The sequence below is a fragment of the Pyricularia pennisetigena genome (genome assembly GCF_004337985.1).
Source record: "Pyricularia pennisetigena strain Br36 chromosome 7 map unlocalized Pyricularia_pennisetigena_Br36_Scf_8, whole genome shotgun sequence".
Lineage (NCBI taxonomy): Eukaryota > Fungi > Ascomycota > Sordariomycetes > Magnaporthales > Pyriculariaceae > Pyricularia > Pyricularia pennisetigena.
The window spans coordinates 15244-36498 of NW_021940920.1; the positions used below are offsets into that span (position 1 = coordinate 15244).

Sequence of the window (21255 nt, forward strand, 5' to 3'; positions counted from 1 at the left end):
TCTTCTGGAATGGTTGGGCACACGTTGGACCCTGCCAATGAGAAAACTTGCGGATATAAAACAAGTAAGGGATCTTGGGGGTGTTTATGGGCACAAGTACAGGTGCACCACACCTGTATTCTAGCTAATTCTAGACCTAACTGTTTGCTCTATATGCTACAGCAAGTGCGTGTTGTGATGCTAGTCGAGACGGGTGAGAAAGATACATCATTCCGTCGCCCGTCGCCCCTACATTAACAACCTTCCACTCATTTGCCACTTTATACACCAAGGGCAAGCTCGGAAAGGAGAGAATGACACATGACAATATAATAGCTATGCTGCTTATCCAAAGCGCCGTGCCCATCGGCCACCCATCCCCAGCATCTTCTCCAACTGAGACGACGACCTATAGCGCACTTGGGACCACTGACGCGACTGCAATCAGGAACAAGATCGACCCGTAGAAGCTAGCAAAACCTTTGTTTTTTGCCTCACCATCACAATAAGCGCCAATATTTTCTGGTGCATTTCCTCTGCCTCCTCGTATTTCCCTTGGCTATGAAGTAACAGTACCAGGTTTTTGATACTACTAAGCGTGTCCGGGTTTTCTAGGCCCAGCACCTTTTCTCTAAGCGCCAGCGTTGTCCGAAGCATCTGCTCTGCCTCCTCGTATTTTCCCTGCTTATAGAGCATTAGGGCTAGGTTATTAATGCTGATAAGTGTGTCCGGATTTTCTTGACCCAGCACCTTTTCACTAAGCTTTAATGTTGTCCGGCACATCTCCTCTGCCTCTTCGTATTTCCCCTGCCTATCGAGCATTAGGGCCAGGTTGTTCATAACGTTAAATATGCTCGGATTTTCTTGACCTAGCACCATTTTACTAAGAGCAAATGTTGTCCAATGTATATGCTCTGCCTCCTCGTATTTCCCTTGCCTGTCAAGCACCACTGCCAGGTTGCTCATGCTGCTAAGCGTGTCCGGATTTTTTGGACCCAGCACCTTCTGCCTAAGCACCAGCGTTGTCCGGAACATCTGCTCTGCCTCCTCATATTTCCCCTGACTGTCGAGCACCGATGCCAAGTTGTTCATGCTGGTAAATGTGTCTGGGTTTTTTGGGCCCAGCACCTTTTCCGTAAGCCCCAATGTTTTCCGGTGCATCCGCTCTGCCTCCTCGTATTTCCCCCGCTTATTAAGCACCGATGCCAGGTTGTTCATGCTGGCAAGCGTCGACGGGTTTTCTGGGCCCAATACCTCTTCATTAAGCGCCAATGTTTCCCGGTACATTATTTCTGCCTTCTTGTATTTTCCAAGAGAATCATATGCCCTTGCAACAACGCGTTGGAGCAGACCTAGATTTTCCTTTTCCGTGCAATCACCCCGGAGTTCCAGCACCGCTTGTGCGTGAGGCAAATAAGAAGTCCATAAGTCTTGGTTTTCATGCGTTGGCCAAGGAAAACTCTGTGAAAGCTGGCACACTGCCTTCGTAATTTGCCGACTTTGCTGTTTTTTAGACCGAACCCAGTTGCGCATCGCAAGACGAACAAGACGGTGGATGTCAAATCGATCCATAGTGCCACGTTCCAATATAAAAGAGTACCCTTTCAGAATGCTCACAGCTTCATATTTCTGCAGACCAAGCTTGTTATTAACATCAGGAAGCAGTGATACCGGGATATTTTTTTCTGCGTAATACACGATAGTCTCAAGGTAGGATGCTGCGAGTGGGGCGTCACGCGCAATCTGTTCGAACGATATATGCCACGTTAGAGCTACCGCGTTGGTCGTGTTATCGTACCGATCTTGGTCCTCGAAACTTTCGCTTAGCATACCAATTAAATTTTGGTCGCTTGATTTGCAAATTTCGAGGTACCTAGCCACTGTCACAAATTTATTCCGCGCCATAAAGGCCGAAGCCTGTCTAATCGCCAACGGCAACCGAACCAGGTATTCTAGTAGTTCGTTTGTCAATTTGGCGTCGCCTGTTTGGTTTATTTGGAGGTTTTGGTGCAGCATTTTAACGGATTCGGCGTCGTTTAGTTGGCCCAGCTCGAACGCACCCTTCCGAGGTTGAAGCCTCGCCGTTACTTGCTCGTTTCGCGTCGTAAACAGGATAGACCCTTCGAGGCTAAACGGTAAATGTGACATTAACTGGTCGTCGGTCAGAAGCTGCGGATCATCGACGTTATCGATGATAAGAACCCACGATCCCGCGTCGCTTCGACTGAGTGCAGCCTTGACAAGCGTTTTAACGTCGGCTTTATCGTCCTGTATTCCCTGTATCTCCAACGCTCGGCCGATTTCTCGATAGGCGTTGTCAAACGTCGTCATATCCACGGCTGGAACCCAAAACACGGAGCAGTCGGGGTATGTGGCGCGCATACGGTAGGCGGCCTCAACGGCGACCTGCGTTTTTCCGATACCACCGAGGCCATGGATGACTGTGCGTTGGCAGGCGTCTGGGTGTGCTATAGGGGGCAGCCGTTTTAGGAGCCGGTTCAGGATTTCTTCTCGGCCCACAAAGCTCTCGTTTCTGCTAAACCTCACAAGGAAATGGGACTTCGGCTTTGCTGCAGACCTTATTGGTTAACTCAAAGATACAAATAAACCAAATACGCATTTCATTTAACCAGCTAAATGCAAACTAACCTTCGATAATCAAATTCCGAACTTTTTTTGGCGGGATTCTGCTTAGTAGCTCCCGAGCAAACACCGCAGCATTCCCTGCCGCGTATGATCGCCAAATGTCATCTTTATGCGAATCGGCATAGTCCGAAATGCCGCGGATGACCAGACATGGCCGCCCAGCATCCACCCCCGCCGCCTCCATCTCGATGCAAAGAGCACCATTGCACTGATCTCGGATCTGATCCCGCCGCTCGCCGTCCTTCACCACCGCGTTTCCCGTCGCAATCCTCCCCTGATGGAAAATGAAGCCGGCCGCTTGTTCTTCCGTTCTTTGGGGCCGCTGGACAAGCTGCTCAACGTCACAGCAGGCGCATTTGTCCCCGTAGGTACCAACATGTTTGTACGAAGCGTTGAAAAGCTGGTCTCGCTGAAGGCCGGGAAAAGTGAATTTTCGGCTGTGTTTTGATTGGAGCAACCGCTTTCGATGCACGTCGAAAGTGCTTCTGTCCATTTCGTGGTCCGCTACGAGTTTGCCTAGCGCGTTCAAAAGCACTTGATCGGGCCGATTAATCGTCCCAAGCACCTCGAACTTTCCATCCATGTGCCACCTCCCCGAATCGTAATAAATACACGCCGGCCCTCCATCGCCGGGCCAGCCGACCACCACGTCCCCAAGATGCACGTCTTCGGTCGGGTCGTCCGACGGTTGGGCGCGGGGTACCCCGCCACCGATGCCGACAAGAACGGCCATGCGAATTGAAGAAAACGTCTTAAACATTGAACCCGTCACGCGACCAGCGTTGACGTTGCCGGTCATACCCGGCGCGCAAGTTGCTAAGGGTAAGTGGCAGAGATTCCATTAGTGCAGTGGTGTCAGACCAGGAAGCCCTGTCAGTGAAGGCAACGGGCTGTATGGAACGTGGAAACGTTACGGACCGTATGTTCGCCGTTTGGGGCTGTGTCTGCTGTGCGGCGTCACAGTGACACCAGCCACATATACACCGTTATATTCTCGACCAGATCTCGCGGTGTCGTTTGCGGAATGCAATCTACCTTATATGCACCGGTGGGAAAGTTGTTGGGAACAGCCACCATCCATCTGGTAGAACTGCTACGAAATATAGTCAAACTTTTGACGGGTCAGGATGTTTATTACTTCCAGAATGGACCATTCGGCAACGTAATTTTGCAGCGAATAATTGACACAACCTGTGAATTTGTAAGACGCATCCAACCAACTATACCAGGCGACGGGTGAGTACACTAGCATGGTTTTGCCTCTAGCCACATGTCGAATTGAAGGGCGCGGTGGACGAGCTACAGCCCTTGACACTTATTTCCGGGAATAAAAGGGGACCGCGCTTGAGTTTTCAATCCACGATATAACTACACGCGAAAAATTCAAGTATGAGCGCGCGTTAAACAAGTTGTGGAGACGAAGCCACAACGTGGTACCATGAAGACGGGTAAATTAGTAGCTGAAGACTTACAACAAACACGTGCATCCGTAGCGCGATCTCCGATTAAGTGAAAACTTGTGACCTTACAGAATTACATTCCTCCAAGCACTTGCTGTTCCCTTCTCGCCTTGGTCCAACTTGTATATTGCTGCAGCTCTAATCGCGCATTCCACCTAGTCGAACTGTTACCCACTGACATTCAACTCTTGTATCCGGCGATAGATATCCTCTGCCTCCTCGTATTTCCCCTGACTGTCAAACAACAATGCCAGGTTGTTCATACTGGTAAGTGTCGACGGGTGTTCCGGGCCCAGCACCTTTTTGCAAAGCTCCAACTCTTTCCGGTGCATCTGCTCTGCCTCCTCGTACTTCCCCTGATTGTCAAGCACCGATGCCAGGTTGTTCATACTATTAAATGTCGACGGGTTTTCTGGGCCCAGCACCTTTTCCCTAAGCGCCAATGTTTTTCGGTGCATCTGCTCTGCCTCCTCGTATTTCCCCTGCCTGTTAAGCACCAATGCCAGGTTGTTCATACTATTAAATGTCGACGGGTTTTCTGGGCCCAGCACCTTTTCCCTAAGCTCTAATGTCTTCCGGTGCATCTGCTCTACCTCCTCGTACTTCCCCTGATTGTCAAACAACAATGCCAGGTTGTTCATACTATTAAATGTCGACGGGTGTTCCGGGCCCAGCACCTTTTTGCAAAGCTCCAACTCTTTCCGATGCATCTGCTCTGCCTCCTCGTATTTCCCCTGCCTGTTAAGCACCAATGCCAGGTTGTTCATACTGTCGAATGTCGACGGGTTTTCTGGGCCCAGCACCTTTTCCCTAAGCGCCAATGTTTCCCGGTGCATCTGCTCTGCCTCCTCGTATTTCCCTTGCCTGTCAAGCACCGATGCCAGGTTGTTCATGCTGGTAAATGTCGACGGGTTTTCTGGGCCCAGCACCTTTTCCCTAAGCTCTAATGTCTTCCGGTGCATCTGCTCTGCCTCCTCGTATTTCCCCTGACTGTTAAGCACCAATGCCAGGTTGTTCATACTATTAAGTGTCGACGGGTTTTCTGGGCCCAGCACCTTTTCCCTTAGCGCCAATGTCTTCCGGTGCATCTGCTCTGCCTCCTCGTATTTCCCTTGCCTGTAAAGCACCGATGCCAGGTTGTTCATGCTGTTGAGTGTCGACGGGTTTTCTGGGCCCAGCACCTTTTCATAAAGCGCCAATGTCTTCCGGTGCATCTGCTCTGCCTCCTCGTACTGCCCAAGAAAATTATATACCTCTGCAACATTATGTTGCAGCAGCCCCAACATTTCCTTCTCCATACAATAACCCCGGAATTCCAACACCGTTTGCGCATGCGGTAGATAAGAAGTCCATACGTCTCGGTTTTCATGCGTTGGCCATGGAAATTTCTCCGAAACTTGGCACACTACCTCTGTCACTTGCTTACCTTGATCGCCCTGCGTTTGGATCCAGTTCCGCATCGCAACATGCACAAGCCGATGAATGTCGAATCGATCTACTGTTCCACGATCCAGTATAAACGCATACCCTTTCAAAACGCTCACAGCTTCGACTTTGTCCCAATCTTCTCGCCCATCAGGCAGCAACGATATCGGAATATCCTTTTCCGCAAAATACGCGATGTTCCGAAGGTAGGATGCTGCCAATGGTGCGTCACGCGCAATCTGTTCGAAAGATATAAGCCACGTTGTAGCTATCGCGTTGGCCGTTTTTTCGTACCGGTCCTGTTCCCCGAAATCTCTGCTAAGCATGGCGATCATATTTTGATTGCTAGCTTTACAAGTTTCCAAATATTTAGCAATTGTCATATACATATTTAACTGCATATAGGCCGAAGCTTGTTTAATCGCCAACGGCAAACGGACAAGGTATTCCAGGAGTTTGTTTGTGGATTTTTCGTCGCCTATTTGGCTCGTCTGAAGGCCTTAATGCAATAATTGACGTAATTCGTCATCACTTAGCTGAATCAGGTCGAACATGTCACGAAAGCGATCCCAAAGAGACAAGGCTGCAATATAGGGGTGATTCTATTCGAAGATCTAAAGCTAAGTATAAAGGAAGAAGAAAGGCACGCAGTGCCAATCGCGTACACGCGCCTAAGCGAGCAAATAACAAACTCACCCTGGCGCCTTGTCACGTGAGGTGGAGCTAGTCACGGTTGGCAGTCGCCCAGGCACGCCACTCCGTAACAACTGGGGTTCTTAATGATTGGGGGTGAAGTTATGATCGTTCTCAACTAAGTATTGAGGTTAAATAAAGTTTTATTGCTGCTAAGCAATCCTAGAATGGAATATATCTACATGGTAATGAGCGTATCTTATATAGACTATGTTCCAATTGTGATCTCTGTTGATCTGTTTGATCTGTGATTTTCACTCGAGATTCTACAGATCATAGAGATCCCTTCCCTTGGCAGTCACGTGAGGTCTTGTGGCCTTGTCCTTAGGTAATCGATGTTGGGTGTGACCCCACCTGGCCTCCCTGGTACCGGCCCAAGCCTCTGGTCGTAACAACATCCGTAAAAAAGGGTTATACACCGTATATAAGGTTTAAATTTCGTTGCAATTAACAAACGCAACTAATCCAATAATGGATGACGAAGGTGAAAATGGGGAGGGAAATAATGCGCGATTGGCGATTAACCGGCGTTGTGGCAATTTTGGCAATATAGGATATAATGCACGCACCTGTCAGGGAAATGCAGAAATGTTTGATGTACATATTTCCGACTGCATTGAGGTAAAATAAGCAATGCAGACGTTTCAATTGGAGTTAGGAATGGTGTGTCCTGGCCAGGGTATTGTACATCCACGTTATTTGTTACACTGGCATAACGAAACAGTAGGAATACTGGTCGCGTAGTAACTTCTTAAACCCGATCAAATTTACCTACCTTGTTCTTGTTGGTGATTTGGTTGCTTTCCTTTTCAATCAAACATACTCCCGCAAGAAATTTCTTCTCGGTCACTAAACTGGAATTTGATTATTTGTTGGCAACAGGCAAGGATTATCCACTCACCTACCCGACTCGACTAGTCACACAGCACATCACATTGCTCCCAATATTGGTTCTAATTTCACTTCATCCCCAGCCCCATCCCACCGTGTTGAATAGCCGCACACCGAGCTCCGTGACCGGCAGCCTCCGCTGCGCCACCACAGCAGTAAAAATATGCCGGACTATGGATTCATGGGTCATATAAGGATGCACACGACTCTATCATCCTGCTCAAACACCCGCTCCGCCAGCCTTCCGAGTCAGTAACTATTGTTTCCTCATGCCTCCCAGTCCCACAAAACGCAAAATCTGGATTTGGGAATTCTGGGCATGCTTACTTTGAGGAAAGTTCATACCTTGTTGTACTCTTTCACTTTTTTATTTTACTTTTTTTGCGGGACCGCGACTGCGCACGACGTCGTTCGTGGCCCGTTCGGAGTAGCCTAAATCGTTAGTATTGCGTTGAAGTTTACGGCTAACAAGCAAGGCACTGGTCATTAGCTAATGCTATTCACTGCCGGGATAAAATACATCCAGCAGTCACCGCGCCAGGGGACAGGTAACACCCCAGACGCTAAAAATAATTAAGTACTTTTTATTATTGGAACATTGAAATTATACCAGGTTATAGCCTATTCTAAAAATAAAAATGCGCAAGATTTATTATAGATCTCTTTCCTTGGCCAAGCTTTTGGAGGTTTAGATGTTTTATAAACATCAGCATGTATTGTACAAATTCTAGTAAACCTCTTCTTTAACCAGCATCGTTCTCAGTCGCTGGTCTTCAATCTTTCTTTTAGAACCTTCACACTCGCTTTACAAAACCTACTCACTCTTTATAACAATTCAATAAAATGCGAACCCAAGCCTTCTTCGCCATGCTTTTTACCCCCGGCGCTATTGCCGGCGGTACCTTTATCCCAACAGATCCCAAGCTCGCTCATCGTGCACCTGAACCTTTTCCTTGGCCCCAGTTGCTAAACAACCCTCACATGACCACACCAGTTGTATGGTATCAAATTGGTCAAATTAAAATCTGGACCGACACCCGGGGCGTTGACTTCGTCAGGGATGGTACAAAATTCGATACGTTCGACCAGTGTATCAACCACTGTAAAACATTTAGCGTTGTACATAACTCTCCCGTCGATAAGCCAACCGATGCGAAATGCAACTACTATTGCACCACCTATTGGGATCAAGTTAAAAAGTCCCGCTATTAGGACTTGCTAACGAACCGACCCCAGAAGGCAGACGGTTGCAACCGAAGGATGGGCAAGATGTAGAATTGGAGGTGCTTTCACAAGTTGGGGCTCTTTGCCGACGCGAGTTATATCATACAGGAGGGGGTCCGCAGGCACAGAGCGAATAGCCCCAACTGGCAGGGTCGGCAAAACTAGGTTGAGGAACTTTGCAAGAGCAATAATGCCGACATAATCTACCGGTACCTAAGACGGAGAGATGATGTACCAATGTGGTAGCGGAAAAGAGTCTGCTTAAGGAAGCCAAGAGGGGCATGTTATGGCCATTTGGTAGCAGTTAGTCCTGGTTATATTGATACGTTAACGGATGGTAGCTTCTAGCCAATCCATGAAATATACCACCCTAATTAGCAAATGCTTAGTTTTGTTTGACTGTGTGTTCCAAATGTGCAAAGGTGGTGCGGAAGGTGGCAGAAAATCGGGTGCCCAGTGGTTGTGGCTTTACGTGGCGCTTACGTACCAACATTTATTTGCGCTGTACTTCAGTCCACGTTGCAGTAACATAACGGTCTCCTGGGCTGAAAGAACCTCGACCCATAGTAAATATAAGTCCATCTACTTACCCAACCTGCTCGCAGCTGTTACCTATGCCCAACTCACAATTCTGGTCTATAGTGTACTAAGTTTCCACCAGATATGTAGATCCGTATTAGACGGACCCCATATCTATCTGGGTACTTTGGGTAGATTCATCGTTTCACCCAACAGACAAGATGTGGTTGCAATAATCCCTTTTCCAAATGCATCCATCACAAAAGTATTGTAAGTTTCGCACCTAGGGCGGCTGTTGTAGAACCAATCTCGCATGTCTTCGTGACGGCTCCGTTCATCCCGGAATCATTCCATACCTACGTCCAAAAACATTGAAATCCGACGCGCGCGTTTGACTAGGACGCTGCCTCGCCCTCAAGCAAATCACCTCAATACCACGGTTCCGCGGTATAACTAGCACTTGCTAGATCTATATTGCCTATTAGATTCATCAGCCTATACATACTTCGTTGTGTAAATGCAGGAGCAAGTCACAGGCAAGCCGGTCCAGTTTTCTGACGAGCGCCTGGCAAACATCTGAATAACAGCATTTCGAATATCCCGATCAGTATCAACAGTGGAGCTCTATGCTTCAACAGCCGCACCGAGAAAATCTTGTGTTCCAGGCCTCTCCTGCAGATGGTTTAAATCTGACGACGGCTAGAGCTTTGAGATCGGCGATGGCATAGTTGTCCCCAATAGCATACACTTTGACTTGTAGAGGAAGATTAGGAGCGCTTGCGTTTTGTTCACTCCCCGCAAGTTGCAAGCTAGGGTCATGAGCCTGTTTATAGTCGGGGAGGTAAAGATACTGTATCATTATAACTTACTGGATAAGAGGATAAGAGAGCACACCTTTATTGTTTTTGTTGAAGAGTTTGGTGGAGGTGAACCTTTTTGGTTACTAACATCCAGTATGGTGTAGTAATCCAAACACAGTAACAAAGTGTCACGAAAGCGATCCCAAAGAGACAAGGCTGCAATATAGGGGCGATTCTATTCGAAGATCTAAAGCTAAGTGTAAAGGAAGAAGAAAGGCACGCAGTGCCAATCGCGTACACGCGCCTAAGCGAGCAAATAACAAACTCACCCTGGCGCCTTGTCACGTGAGGTGGAGCTAGTCACGGTTGGCAGTCGCCCAGGCACGCCACTCCGTAACAAATAAAATAATAATAAAATGTAAATATTAAAAAAATTAATAAAAATCCTATACCGCTTACGAAACGACCCATCCCCCATGCAAGTTCCGTCAATTTAAAAATCAAAAATGTCAATTAAATCGCTGTAAATAATTTTATTAATTCTCATACCCAACATGGAAACCGTTTATATTTGCGATTTTTATTGTCACATGCGCCCGACGATTTAACGCATACGTCAATGGAACAAAAGATCCTGCAGTACCTGCGCTTAGCAGACACTTCGTCGGTCCCAATTATAAGGCAATCAACTCTGAACGTGACATTTATTTATTTATTTATAACGGAGTGTCAATCGCTTAATTGGCGAATTTACCACCGCTTACGACGAAAATCGACAAGTTGTCCTCAGCCCTGATCCAGAGGGATCTTTGTGTTGGACCCACAGGTACAGACAAAGCCACGATTGAGCCACGGTTCAATTGTGGATTGCTCGCGGTTCAGGGATGAGCCTTGAGACTAGCCTAGGTGACTTGTTTATTCGGATCCACCATTTGCTGAAGTCAGTCCCAAAAATTACCCTTATCGGGTACACCCGGTGTGTCGAAAAAAGCTTACAATCATCTGATAATGGTTTTTTCTGCTATTAAGCGTATCTGGTTTCCGGCACCAAACGATAGGAGGGCTGTAACGTTAATTATCACACAAGAAAAGAAGGCAACCATTAATAATTCCTCGTGTAAAATCTTTTTGCTCATGGTTTTCGCAAACCATAGGAACATCGCGTTCGTTCTTTGAAGTGAAAGTGTGGGTTTCTCACCCAGCACAGCCGTACAGGCGATTGTTATCTACCTACTTGTGGTATCGAAATTTAAGTTTCATTTTCTGTGCTACTTTGATCTTATGGTTCTTTCCCGGCTGGCACCTTCCAATGTGCTCTCTCGCCTTTTTGGCGCTAACTAGGCAAGATTTTGAGCTCAAATATTACAGTTAACCTCATTTGGTTGCCGCACGCTAGAAGACCGGGTCTTCGGTGAGCCAGCAAACCAAGCCCGCCCTATGGCAGGGATTTACTCGCCCATCATGCTAATTAACTGCACTGTCCCCACATCGTTCTACATACAATTCTCCAGCGTTAAAACGAATTGCTACGTGGACACGGAAACATACGTTATGGTAAAGTTATCCGCGCATGGCAAATGCGAGGATCCTGGGTTCGAGAAACCTGTAGAAAGCGCTTGTTTCGAGGGATCATAAAACGGTCCGTCTGAAGCACACATCCCCGATGCAGTCACTTCGAACCCACGACGTAAAAACAACGCCTGGGCAGAACAGTTCTTAGTGCCCTGCTGGCCTTGGCTTCGCAGCGGATGACAGCAAGACTGCTGAGCCATAATTTGGCCTTAGATGATATCGTTTGGGGCTGACGAACAGTCCCCCAGTAGATGTACGAAGTGTGCTGTTAACCAGTATTGAAGGTGCGACAAGCGCCTTTGCACATCAACACGGTAACGATGTGATGTTTCGCCCCGCGACGAAAGAAGAGAAGAAACAAGATCATTATTATTTATAGATGTTACAGTTACCAATTCTTATAAATGATTGAATTGGAGCTTAAAACCGGTATTATTTAAAATAACTAAAAAGGGGGATGATTGGTAGCAAATCGCATTGGCGGCACCTTCCTTCGGGGAGGAGGCCGCCCAGGCGCGGTGAGGGGACAGCAATGTGATAGTAAATCGTACGCTTGCATAATTTACGAAGTGTCTTGTCAAGTGTGAACCAACTGTGGCGCTCTGCTTGGCGGGCACATCTCCGCCCTCGGGCTGACTGTGCCAGCCTGACCAAAAGCTGCCTCGTTTAGGCGACTAGGCCGGCCAGCGGCTGCGTTATTTCCAGCAAGAAACAAAAATAACTGGACAGCTCTTCGACCACCCTCCCCGTTATGCAGGCCTTTTCTGGCGAAGGATAATCTGTCGCTTTCCTTGGACAGCAACATATGGTAAATACCGCCCACGTATCGCAATGCCGCCCAAGAAGCTACAGTCGACAGACTACCACGTCGCCTGGATCGCCCCCGTATCCGACCTCGAATTGCTGCCGTCGCGCCTGATGCTCGACGAGGAGCACGACGCGCCCGACTACGATACCGCCTACGACGACAACGTTTATACATGCGGAGCCCTTGCCGGTCACAATGTCGTCATCGCAACTTGCGCGCCGGGTATGACCGGCAACGTCAACGCCGGTCGCGTGACGGGTTCAATGTTTAAGACGTTTTCTTCAATTCGCATGGCCGTTCTTGTCGGTATCGGTGGCGGGGTACCCCGCGCCGAGCCCTCGGACGACCCGACCGAAGACGTGCATCTTGGGGACGTGGTGGTCGGCTGGCCCGGCGATGGAGGGCCGGCGTGTATTTATTACGATTCGGGGAGGTGGCACACGGATGGAGAATTTGAGGTGCTTGGGACGATCAACCGGCCCGATCAAGTGCTTTTGAACGCGCTAGGCAAACTCGTATCGGACCACGAAATGGATATGAGCACTTTCGACGTGCATCGAAAGCGGTTGCTCCAATCGAAACACAACCGAAAGTTCACTTTTCCCGGCCTTCAGCGAGATCAGCTTTTTAACGCTTCATACCAACATGCTGGTATTCCAAAAAACAAATGCGCAAGTTGCGATAGTAGCCAGCTCGTTCAGCGACCTGAAAGAACGGAAGAAGAAGCGACCGGCTTTATTTTCCACCGGGGCAGGATTGCTACGGGAAACGCGGTGGTGAAGGACGGCGAGCGGCGAGATCAGATCCGAGAGCTGTGCAATGGTGCTCTTTGCATCGAGATGGAGGCGGCGGGGGTGGATGCCGGGCGGTCATGTCTGGTCATCCGCGGCATTTCGGATTATGCCGATTCGCATAAGGATGACATTTGGCGATCGTACGCGGCGGGGAATGCTGCGGTGTTTGCTCGGGAATTGCTCAGCAAAATCCCGCCGAGTAGCGTTCGAAATTTGGCCATCGAAGGTTAGTTTTTGCTTAGCAAATGTACTTTATTCTGAATTTGGTCCCAGTTTGTTTGGAACTAATGAAAACAAACCCTGCAGTGCATTTTTATGTCCCGTTCAGCAGGAACGAACACTTTGTAGGCCGAGAAGAAATCCTGGGCCGGCTCCTAAAACGGCTGCCCCCTATAGCACACCCAGACGCCTGCCAACGCACAGTCATCCATGGCCTCGGTGGTATCGGAAAAACGCAGGTCGCCATTGAGGCCGCCTACCGTGTGCGCGATGCATACCCCGAATGCTCCATTTTTTGGGTTCCGGCTGTGGACATGACGATGTTCGAAAACGCTTACCGAGAAATTGGCCAATCTTTGGAGATCCAAGGAATAGAGGACGACGACGCCAACGTTAAAACGCTCGTAAACGCTGCACTTAGTCGAAATGACGCGAAACCGTGGCTTCTTATTATCGATAACGTCGATGATTTACAGCTCCTAACGGACGGGCGATTAACATCCCATCTGCCCTTTAGCGGCAAAGGTTCCATCCTGTTCACGACCCGAAACCGTCAAATAACGGCGCACCTTCAAGCTCGAGAGGGTGTGTTCGACCTGATTCAGCTAAATGATGACGAATCACGTCAGTTATTACATCAAGGCCTTCAGACGAGCCAAATAGGCGACGAAAAATCGACAAACAAACTCCTGGAATACCTTGTCTGTTTGCCGTTGGCGATTAAACAAGCTTCGGCCTATATGCAGTTAAATATGTATATGACAATTGCTAAATATTTGGAAATTTGTAAAGCTAGCAATCAAAATATGATCGCCATGCTTAGCAGAGATTTCGGGGAACAGGACCGGTACGAAAAAACGGCCAACGCGATAGCTACAACGTGGCTTATATCTTTCGAACAGATTGCGCGTGACGCACCATTGGCAGCATCCTACCTTCGGAACATCGCGTATTTTGCGGAAAAGGATATTCCGATATCGTTGCTGCCTGATGGGCGAGAAGATTGGGACAAAGTCGAAGCTGTGAGCGTTTTGAAAGGGTATGCGTTTATACTGGATCGTGGAACAGTAGATCGATTCGACATTCATCGGCTTGTGCATGTTGCGATGCGGAACTGGATCCAAACGCAGGGCGATCAAGGTAAGCAAGTGACAGAGGTAGTGTGCCAAGTTTCGGAGAAATTTCCATGGCCAACGCATGAAAACCGAGACGTATGGACTTCTTATCTACCGCATGCGCAAACGGTGTTGGAATTCCGGGGTTATTGTATGGAGAAGGAAATGTTGGGGCTGCTGCAACATAATGTTGCAGAGGTATATAATTTTCTTGGGCAGTACGAGGAGGCAGAGCAGATGCACCGGAAGACATTGGCGCTTTATGAAAAGGTGCTGGGCCCAGAAAACCCGTCGACACTCAACAGCATGAACAACCTGGCATCGGTGCTTTACAGGCAAGGGAAATACGAGGAGGCAGAGCAGATGCACCGGAAGACATTGGCGCTAAGGGAAAAGGTGCTGGGCCCAGAAAACCCGTCGACACTTAATAGTATGAACAACCTGGCATTGGTGCTTGACAGTCAGGGGAAATACGAGGAGGCAGAGCATCTGTATCAGCGGTTAAATCTTCTTGGGGGAGATAATTAACACTATACAGTCCTGTAACAATTTGTACAGTGACCTCCCACAGAGGCAAAAGCTCTCCAAACTTCTCTGCATCCGTAGATCATCTTCCCGGATCCATCAACTTGGCCGACATCGCTATTTCAAGTATTGCTTTCGTTTTTATCAATTGTGTAGCAGACTATTTGTCATCACGTACGTAAGCACAATATAAATGTGTATACTGGACACTGCTTTACAGAGTGGCGGCCCCATGCCTCACCTCGAAACTTTGCGATCGTCCTTAATCCTCGACGAGGGGTCTAATGCCCCAAACCTCCTATTCCACCTGCCACGACGACGTACACATCTGCGGAACCCTTGCCGCTGTGTGCCAGGAATTACCACTGTTCTCTTTTATCAAGCTCATCTCGCATTTTTATTAACCCCAATATATTCTTTCAAGAAATACACGCGATATTATATTTCAGCTTGTCCTCGTTTCTTGATGACTGCCTCTCTCCTCAAAGGCAAACATTCTCTGCGAAATTACATATTAGATGCTGCTACCGCATGAGCGAAGCCAAGGGGTAAGAACAGAAAACCAGCATGAGAGTCACCAGCTGCCAGTTCTGCGTTTTGGCCAAAGAACGATTTTCTTTTCATAACTGCCAAGCCAAAGCCCACTTCTCCATCCAGACTATGAGGGACCTGCAACGTATACACGGTTGTGAAGTTGGATCCTGTCAATTATTTTCGGGAGGTTAACTAAGGAAGAAGGGTGCGTTCCGTGTGCGGACCTCGCCTATGTAGGTGCGCCTGAGATCCAGGGGTCCAAAGCTATCTTGTCCAAGCCAGGATTTACCGAATAAAACCGACTACCAACGCCCAGAGGCTGAAACCTCTAACACAGCCCACCGAAAATCAGTCTACGAAGACCCGCTGTTCGTTGTTTTCCGTGATTGAATTTCATCTATATTTTGTTTGGACACGGAAGTTTTTTTTAGCTTTAGACTTAATGGGTAACGGCAGACCCGAGATATGTTTGGCTGCAGACTTTTGCACTTCACCCCCAAGATGGCTTTTATATGAAAAAAGACAATGAACACTAAACTTCAATAGTATCTACCTTTCTACGGGAAAACGACCGAGTTGGGGAGAAAAGAAAACAACAAACAACGCGATCCATACGTTGTGCCTCAGCCATCTGTGAAATCAACTATTCCTCGGATTTGTATCCCCGCTAGAGAGACAGGGCGATGTTACAGGGCAGGACGCGGAGGATGACTACATGGACTTTCCTGCGATAGCGCCTGCTTCCAGGCTACAGGCTGGTCTGCCAGGTCATCGCCCAGCTATCTGCCGCTCTCACAAAACCGGGTTAAAGCCCATTGGCGCAGTTTAGACGTAAGCAGGGGTGATGGGTGGCCTGAGCATAGGGTGAGCAACCTGAGCATAGGGTGAGCAACCTGAGCATAGGGTGAGCAGCCTGAACAGAGGGGCCTGACGACTGGGACTGCTATGGGCCACAATTACTAGGTAACAGTTACGTAACCCTCGCTGAGCTACGCTCTCAGCCAACATCGCAAATTCAGTGATGCCCAGCCCTTGGTCTAATTGGCTGTGTTGCCGCTGCCAAGAAACTACTTGGTGCTGTTAGCAGCGAGCAGTGCAACCCTGAATCTCAAAGGTGGTGTGGGGCTTAAAAACGTGATTGAGACGGTAGAGGAGTGGCTTGGCTGGGAGCATGGGGAGCAACGACGACCGTTTCTGGACGCAGAACAATCCGTTCTCAGACACCTGGGATCCCAAATCCAGCGATTTTGCTCTCGTACCAAGATAGTGAGGGCCGAACTAGTACTCAGGTGGGTGACCACTGGGGAATCCTCGGTGTTGTATGTTTTTGCTCTTTGACGTTATTTTTGTTCATTCACCTATTCAGGGGCTGGCTGGCACTTCTAGATTATGTACATGCGCTTGCTCTAATATGCAACTGGCCTGTTTGGCCCTGTGATTTTATCTACTTGGTTCGTTTGTACAAGTTCAGTAGTTCATAGAATATTCAGGTTGTTGCAAGCTATATTTACCGAAGTCACTGGCATTAGTCCGAGACGGGAGCTTTCGTCTTTTGGCTGTGTTCTTTAGTGCAGTACAGGTCAAGCTCTTCGTCTGCATGCATACTGACACCTTTCTCTTGGTCTGTTTCAAGCCAAGCCGGGTAGCCTTGATGTTTTTGTGCGCAGCACATCACCCAGCCAGCCGAGGTTGGGTGTATTCTCTAGCGCCACCCACTCCCGCACCGGCAGCTTCGCCCATATATCAAACAGCTCAAAGAGGCTCACGATCCGACTCACCATGGCGTGAGTGTCTTCGTGATCTGTCGACCCGGGCCTGCTGAGCCTCGCCAGGGCAATCATGCGGTCCAGCGCCTCAACAACGAGCTCCCAGGACTGGTTTTCGGACATGGTGGCGCCGGCCCTGCCCAGCCAGAACAGCAACCTCAGGTCCTCCTCGACCCAGGGGCCGGTGATCAGCCGGTCGGGGATCGAGGTCTCAGGGTGCACCTCGAGCATGTTTGGATACGGCCGCTGGACCTTGTCCTCATCCTCATCTGCAACTACGACCTTGTCGTACTCGAGGTCAAACTGGCTCTGCGCCTGGAAGTCTTGGTCCTGGATGAAGCCTTCCCGGCCAATGCCTGGGGACTTGCGTCGGCGTCGAACCTGCAGAAATGGGGACGGCACACGATAGTAGACCGGCTGTGGTCGCCGGCGGGTTGCGAGCCACACCTGCTGGGCTTGCAGTAGTCTTGCAGTCGTCAGCCACTTTTGCTCGAGGATGCTGGTCTATAGAGCCCATTTGTGTTAGCACACTGATGTAGAGAAAAGAAATAAATAAATAAATAAATACCAACAGACGTCGTGGTCAAGCCATGCAACTGTCACAGTCCCATGCAGACACACTTCTCCGTACCTGCAGTTTGGCATCGCCGCCGAATCTCTCGAGATCATGCACGCCCATCCGGTGCGCGCCGGGCATCGAGTAGCTGACGACCTCCTCGGCAGCACAGCCGTACCAATTATCCCAGGTGGGCGCAAACGCCTCGGCGATCAAGCGACGAAAGACGTAGGGGTGCGAGAGGATGCGGCCGATGAAGCCGCTGCAGCGGGGGAAGCTGAAGTTGCTCTCGGTGAGGAAGACGTCGACCAGGAACCACTCGGGCAGGTCCCGCAGCGAGGTCTTCCTCCTGCTGCGGGGGCCGTCGGGGTCAACGCCGCCGCGGCGGGCGGCGAGCTTCCTTTGGAGCTTGGAAGGACGGTTCTCGATCTCGCCGGTTTCCGAATCACCGCGTCGCTTGCCTTTTTGAACGAGGTTCTTGTTGCCTCTTGCGCCTTTCTTTTTGGGAATCGGCGTCAACTTCATCTTGACCTCCGTCTTTGTTTTCTAGAGATTTTGATCATGATCGACTGATGAAGAGACAGAAAAATTGATATGGAGTTATGATTAAAAGTTCCTAGATGAAAACAGGGACTGTGTTGGTCTGGAATTGAAAGTTTTTGGTGAAGATATAGTCAGGGACAAGCCTTTCCTTTTGTTGGTTTTGGTAAATATTCCCACTCGAAATTTGCACAACTTTTTGGGGAATGCAGCGCAACTACTTTGCAAAAAAAAAAAAAAAAAACAATAAGAACTAGACGCAAGTAGATCAAGAACCACCGTAATTCGCATGGAGCTTGACAAGGTGCTTTTGCTAATTTATCTTCCCTTGTTCTTTATCTTCATCAAAGTTCGGGATGCTGCATTGCAAAGAGAGATATCACTTGTATGCTCCATAGCACTTGCTTTACTTGCTTTTTTTTTTGTGCACCTCTCTCTTCAATCAGTTTAGTCAACCAATAATAGTCCACCGTCGCAGCCATAGTGGGGCGTTCCCAGAAAAAATGACGGCAGCAAACCAACTTTTCGCCTTGAACGCTTCAAGCGCGACAGTTTATGATTTTACATAGTGTCTGTAATATGGCACAACAACGCACTCACTGGATTCGGCCGTTGAAAAATTACAACGGGGTTTGTTAACCAGATCAGACTATTCACCCCCCGACAGCGTCGTCCAAAAAGAGAAAAAGAAAAATCGTATGGCCCGAGTCGCATTATTCTGCTGAAATGCCTCGGTTGGCGGCACCACCTCTGCCGGTTCCCTCCCACAACCTGCTTCGATTCCTGCGCTCCCAGACCGACGGCCTGCTCAGCTTCGATGTAGCCAGTGCGACCACCTGCAGGACCTCGAGGGTCGTGCCCACCGCTCACGGCCCCCTTGGTCCGCGCGCGTTGACATGCAAGGCCAAGACGCTGGCTCTGCCACCGGGACGTCGCTCGTTCTGTACATCCAACCTGCGACCTCAGCGGACGGAGGGGGACGGCAGCAGGAACTTCATCTTCGACATGAACAAGATCCTGCCTCGGGTGTTTCGCAGACAGAGGGGCTCCACGTCCAGGAGTACACCGGGGGGTCAACATCCGGACGAAGACCGGCCAAATGCGTACCCCAGAGCCACCAAGCCGACATGGCAGGAGAAGCTAGGTTGGGGAGGGGGCAAACCGTTGGGAGGCGACATGGGAGGTCCCGGCAGCAGCGACGACTGCGGGCCAGACAACAACTTCACTTTTGGATCCAGACGGGCGCAGCTCATGCGCGCTCCCATGGACCCAAGACTACGGTGCACCGAAGTCGACGAGAACGGCGAGGTCATATTAGTCGACGGGGAGTACAAGAAGAGCGAGCTGATTGCAAAGGTATCTCGCATCTTGTCCATACACGATTTGCTTCATGGTTATAATCCGGCGACTGACAAGGCGACAATGACAGTACGGTCTGCTCCCTCGAGATCTCCGCAAGATCGACTCGTCAAACCTGCCGCACATCCTCGTCCGCCCCTCAGCTATTCTTATCAACTTACTGCATCTCCGTGTGCTCATCAAATCCGACCGAGTGCTTCTCTTCGACGTGTTTGGCTCAAAGACGTCGTACAACCAATCAGCCTTCATGTATGACCTGCAAGGCCGTTTACGGCAGAAACAGCCAGCGGGAAGTAACGCGGTGCTCCCGTACGAGTTCCGTGCTCTCGAAGCCGTCCTGATCTCGGTCACCAGCGCCCTCGAGGCCGATCTCCTCACGGTGCGAGAGCCCGTGGTCAGGGTGCTGCGGGAGCTCGAAGACGACATCAACCGTGATAGGCTGCGCATCCTGCTTGTTCTGTCAAAGAAGGTCAGCACTTTTGAGCAAAAGGCCAAGCTGGTGCGAGATGCCATCGATGAGCTTCTCGAAGCCGACGATGACCTTGCAGCCATGTATTTGACGGAGAAGAGGCACGACCTGTACAGGGGTGAGGATGACCACACCGAGGTTGAGATGCTGCTCGAGTCGTACCACAAAATCTGTGACGAAGTGGTTCAGGAGGCGAGCAGTTTGGTTTCCAGCATCCGCAACACGGAGGAAATGTGAGTTTGTCAGGATTGTAGTTGCTCCCTCTGTCCGCACCGCACAAGAGCTAACCTGACCCGTGGGATTTGTTGCCTGCAGTATTCGTGCTATTCTTGACGCCAATCGTAACTCCCTCATGCTTCTGGATCTCAAATTCAGCATCGGCACCCTCGGCTTGGCCATGGGCACCTTCCTGGCTGGCCTGTACGGTATGAACTTGGAGAACTTCATCGAAGAGACCAACTGGGGCTTCGCCGGCGTCACCACCTTCTCCATCTTCTTCTCTCTTCTCGTCTGCAGGTATGGCCTTGTCAAGCTGCGCAAGGTCCAGCGCGTCAAGATGCACGGCACCGACGGCGGCACCACTTCCTCGTGGTTCCGGGAAAACGTCCAGACTATCGAGCAAGGCAACGCGCCAGGTCTTGGTGGGAGCATGGGATCTATCGATAAGTTCCGGAGGATCAAAACTAAAACCAACAACACCTCTTCCAACCCCGGAAAATGGATGTAATGTCACCAAATGATTGACTGTGGTCTTTTTTTTTTTTTTTTTTTTTTTTAGAGACACATATCATATTCTAGAGCAATTGGCTGGGTTTTTACCACCACTCTCCAAAGGGATTTTCAAATAAACACTGTATCAAGGTCACTGTATCAAGGTATCAATCTCAGTGTTATACCAACCTTTCCCCAAGGAGTTGGGAGCCTTGACAACTTCAAGTCAACCAAATCCAGCTTGTATTCATCTTCTTGTTGGCTGCACCTTGACAGCAAATGCGAGTCCTTTTAGTTAAGGTTCCACAACCCTGTACTTGAGTATCAACCTTCACCCGGCTGGCCACAATGATGCGCAGCGCAGAGAAGTCATCCGTTCGTCTACCGTAGTTAGTCACCACAATCCTCGGCTAGCCATGCCTGTTACCAAGACTACATACCCTCAAGGCAGCAACCAAAGAAGCGTCATACCCAGCTCGATTGCCACACCAACTAACAGGCAGCAGGGGACAGCGGATCACAACGGGATCACAACTGATCACGAAAAGAGTCACCGACCATTAAGCCGTACCCAACCCACATGCATGACCTCTCTTGTAAGTCCGACGAGCTTGGATCGACACGACAAAGGTTCCGGGAGGGTACACCTT

The 21255-nt window shown here is 49.4% G+C and overlaps 7 protein-coding genes across 7 annotated transcripts; 5 read left to right on the forward strand and 2 right to left on the reverse strand.

Annotated features, from left to right (window-relative positions):
* Positions 1 to 423: 423 nt before the first annotated feature.
* On the reverse strand, positions 424 to 5899 carry PpBr36_09144 (uncharacterized protein; the record flags this gene model as incomplete). The annotated part of the gene is made up of 3 exons (XM_029896266.1): positions 424 to 2549; positions 2629 to 3441; positions 4261 to 5899. The coding sequence occupies 3 exons, from the start codon at positions 5897 to 5899 to the stop codon at positions 424 to 426; spliced, it is 4578 nt and encodes a 1525-aa protein (XP_029744571.1).
* On the forward strand, positions 2413 to 3073 carry PpBr36_09145 (uncharacterized protein; the record flags this gene model as incomplete). Its single annotated transcript, XM_029896267.1, has 2 exons — positions 2413 to 2422; positions 2751 to 3073. The coding sequence occupies 2 exons, from the start codon at positions 2413 to 2415 to the stop codon at positions 3071 to 3073; spliced, it is 333 nt and encodes a 110-aa protein (XP_029744792.1).
* Positions 5900 to 7937: 2038 nt separating the features above from the next.
* Positions 7938 to 8306, forward strand: PpBr36_09146 (uncharacterized protein; the record flags this gene model as incomplete). Its single annotated transcript, XM_029896268.1, has 1 exon — positions 7938 to 8306. The coding sequence occupies one exon, from the start codon at positions 7938 to 7940 to the stop codon at positions 8304 to 8306; it is 369 nt and encodes a 122-aa protein (XP_029744572.1).
* Positions 8307 to 12040: 3734 nt separating this feature from the next.
* PpBr36_09147 (uncharacterized protein) lies at positions 12041 to 15500 on the forward strand (the record flags this gene model as incomplete). The annotated part of the gene is made up of 7 exons (XM_029896269.1): positions 12041 to 13037; positions 13118 to 14069; positions 14161 to 14170; positions 14365 to 14645; positions 14717 to 14848; positions 15189 to 15218; positions 15365 to 15500. 7 exons carry the CDS (start codon positions 12041 to 12043, stop codon positions 15498 to 15500), a joined length of 2538 nt encoding a protein of 845 aa, XP_029744794.1.
* Positions 15501 to 16375: 875 nt separating this feature from the next.
* On the forward strand, positions 16376 to 16471 carry PpBr36_09148 (uncharacterized protein; the record flags this gene model as incomplete). The annotated part of the gene is made up of 1 exon (XM_029896270.1): positions 16376 to 16471. One exon carries the CDS (start codon positions 16376 to 16378, stop codon positions 16469 to 16471), a length of 96 nt encoding a protein of 31 aa, XP_029744577.1.
* A 361-nt stretch (positions 16472 to 16832) lies between these two features.
* PpBr36_09149 (uncharacterized protein) lies at positions 16833 to 18051 on the reverse strand (the record flags this gene model as incomplete). Its single annotated transcript, XM_029896271.1, has 2 exons — positions 16833 to 17474; positions 17602 to 18051. 2 exons carry the CDS (start codon positions 18049 to 18051, stop codon positions 16833 to 16835), a joined length of 1092 nt encoding a protein of 363 aa, XP_029744578.1.
* A 741-nt stretch (positions 18052 to 18792) lies between these two features.
* Positions 18793 to 20621, forward strand: PpBr36_09150 (uncharacterized protein; the record flags this gene model as incomplete). The annotated part of the gene is made up of 3 exons (XM_029896272.1): positions 18793 to 19422; positions 19496 to 20127; positions 20210 to 20621. The coding sequence occupies 3 exons, from the start codon at positions 18793 to 18795 to the stop codon at positions 20619 to 20621; spliced, it is 1674 nt and encodes a 557-aa protein (XP_029744864.1).
* Between the last annotated feature and the right edge of the window lie 634 nt (positions 20622 to 21255).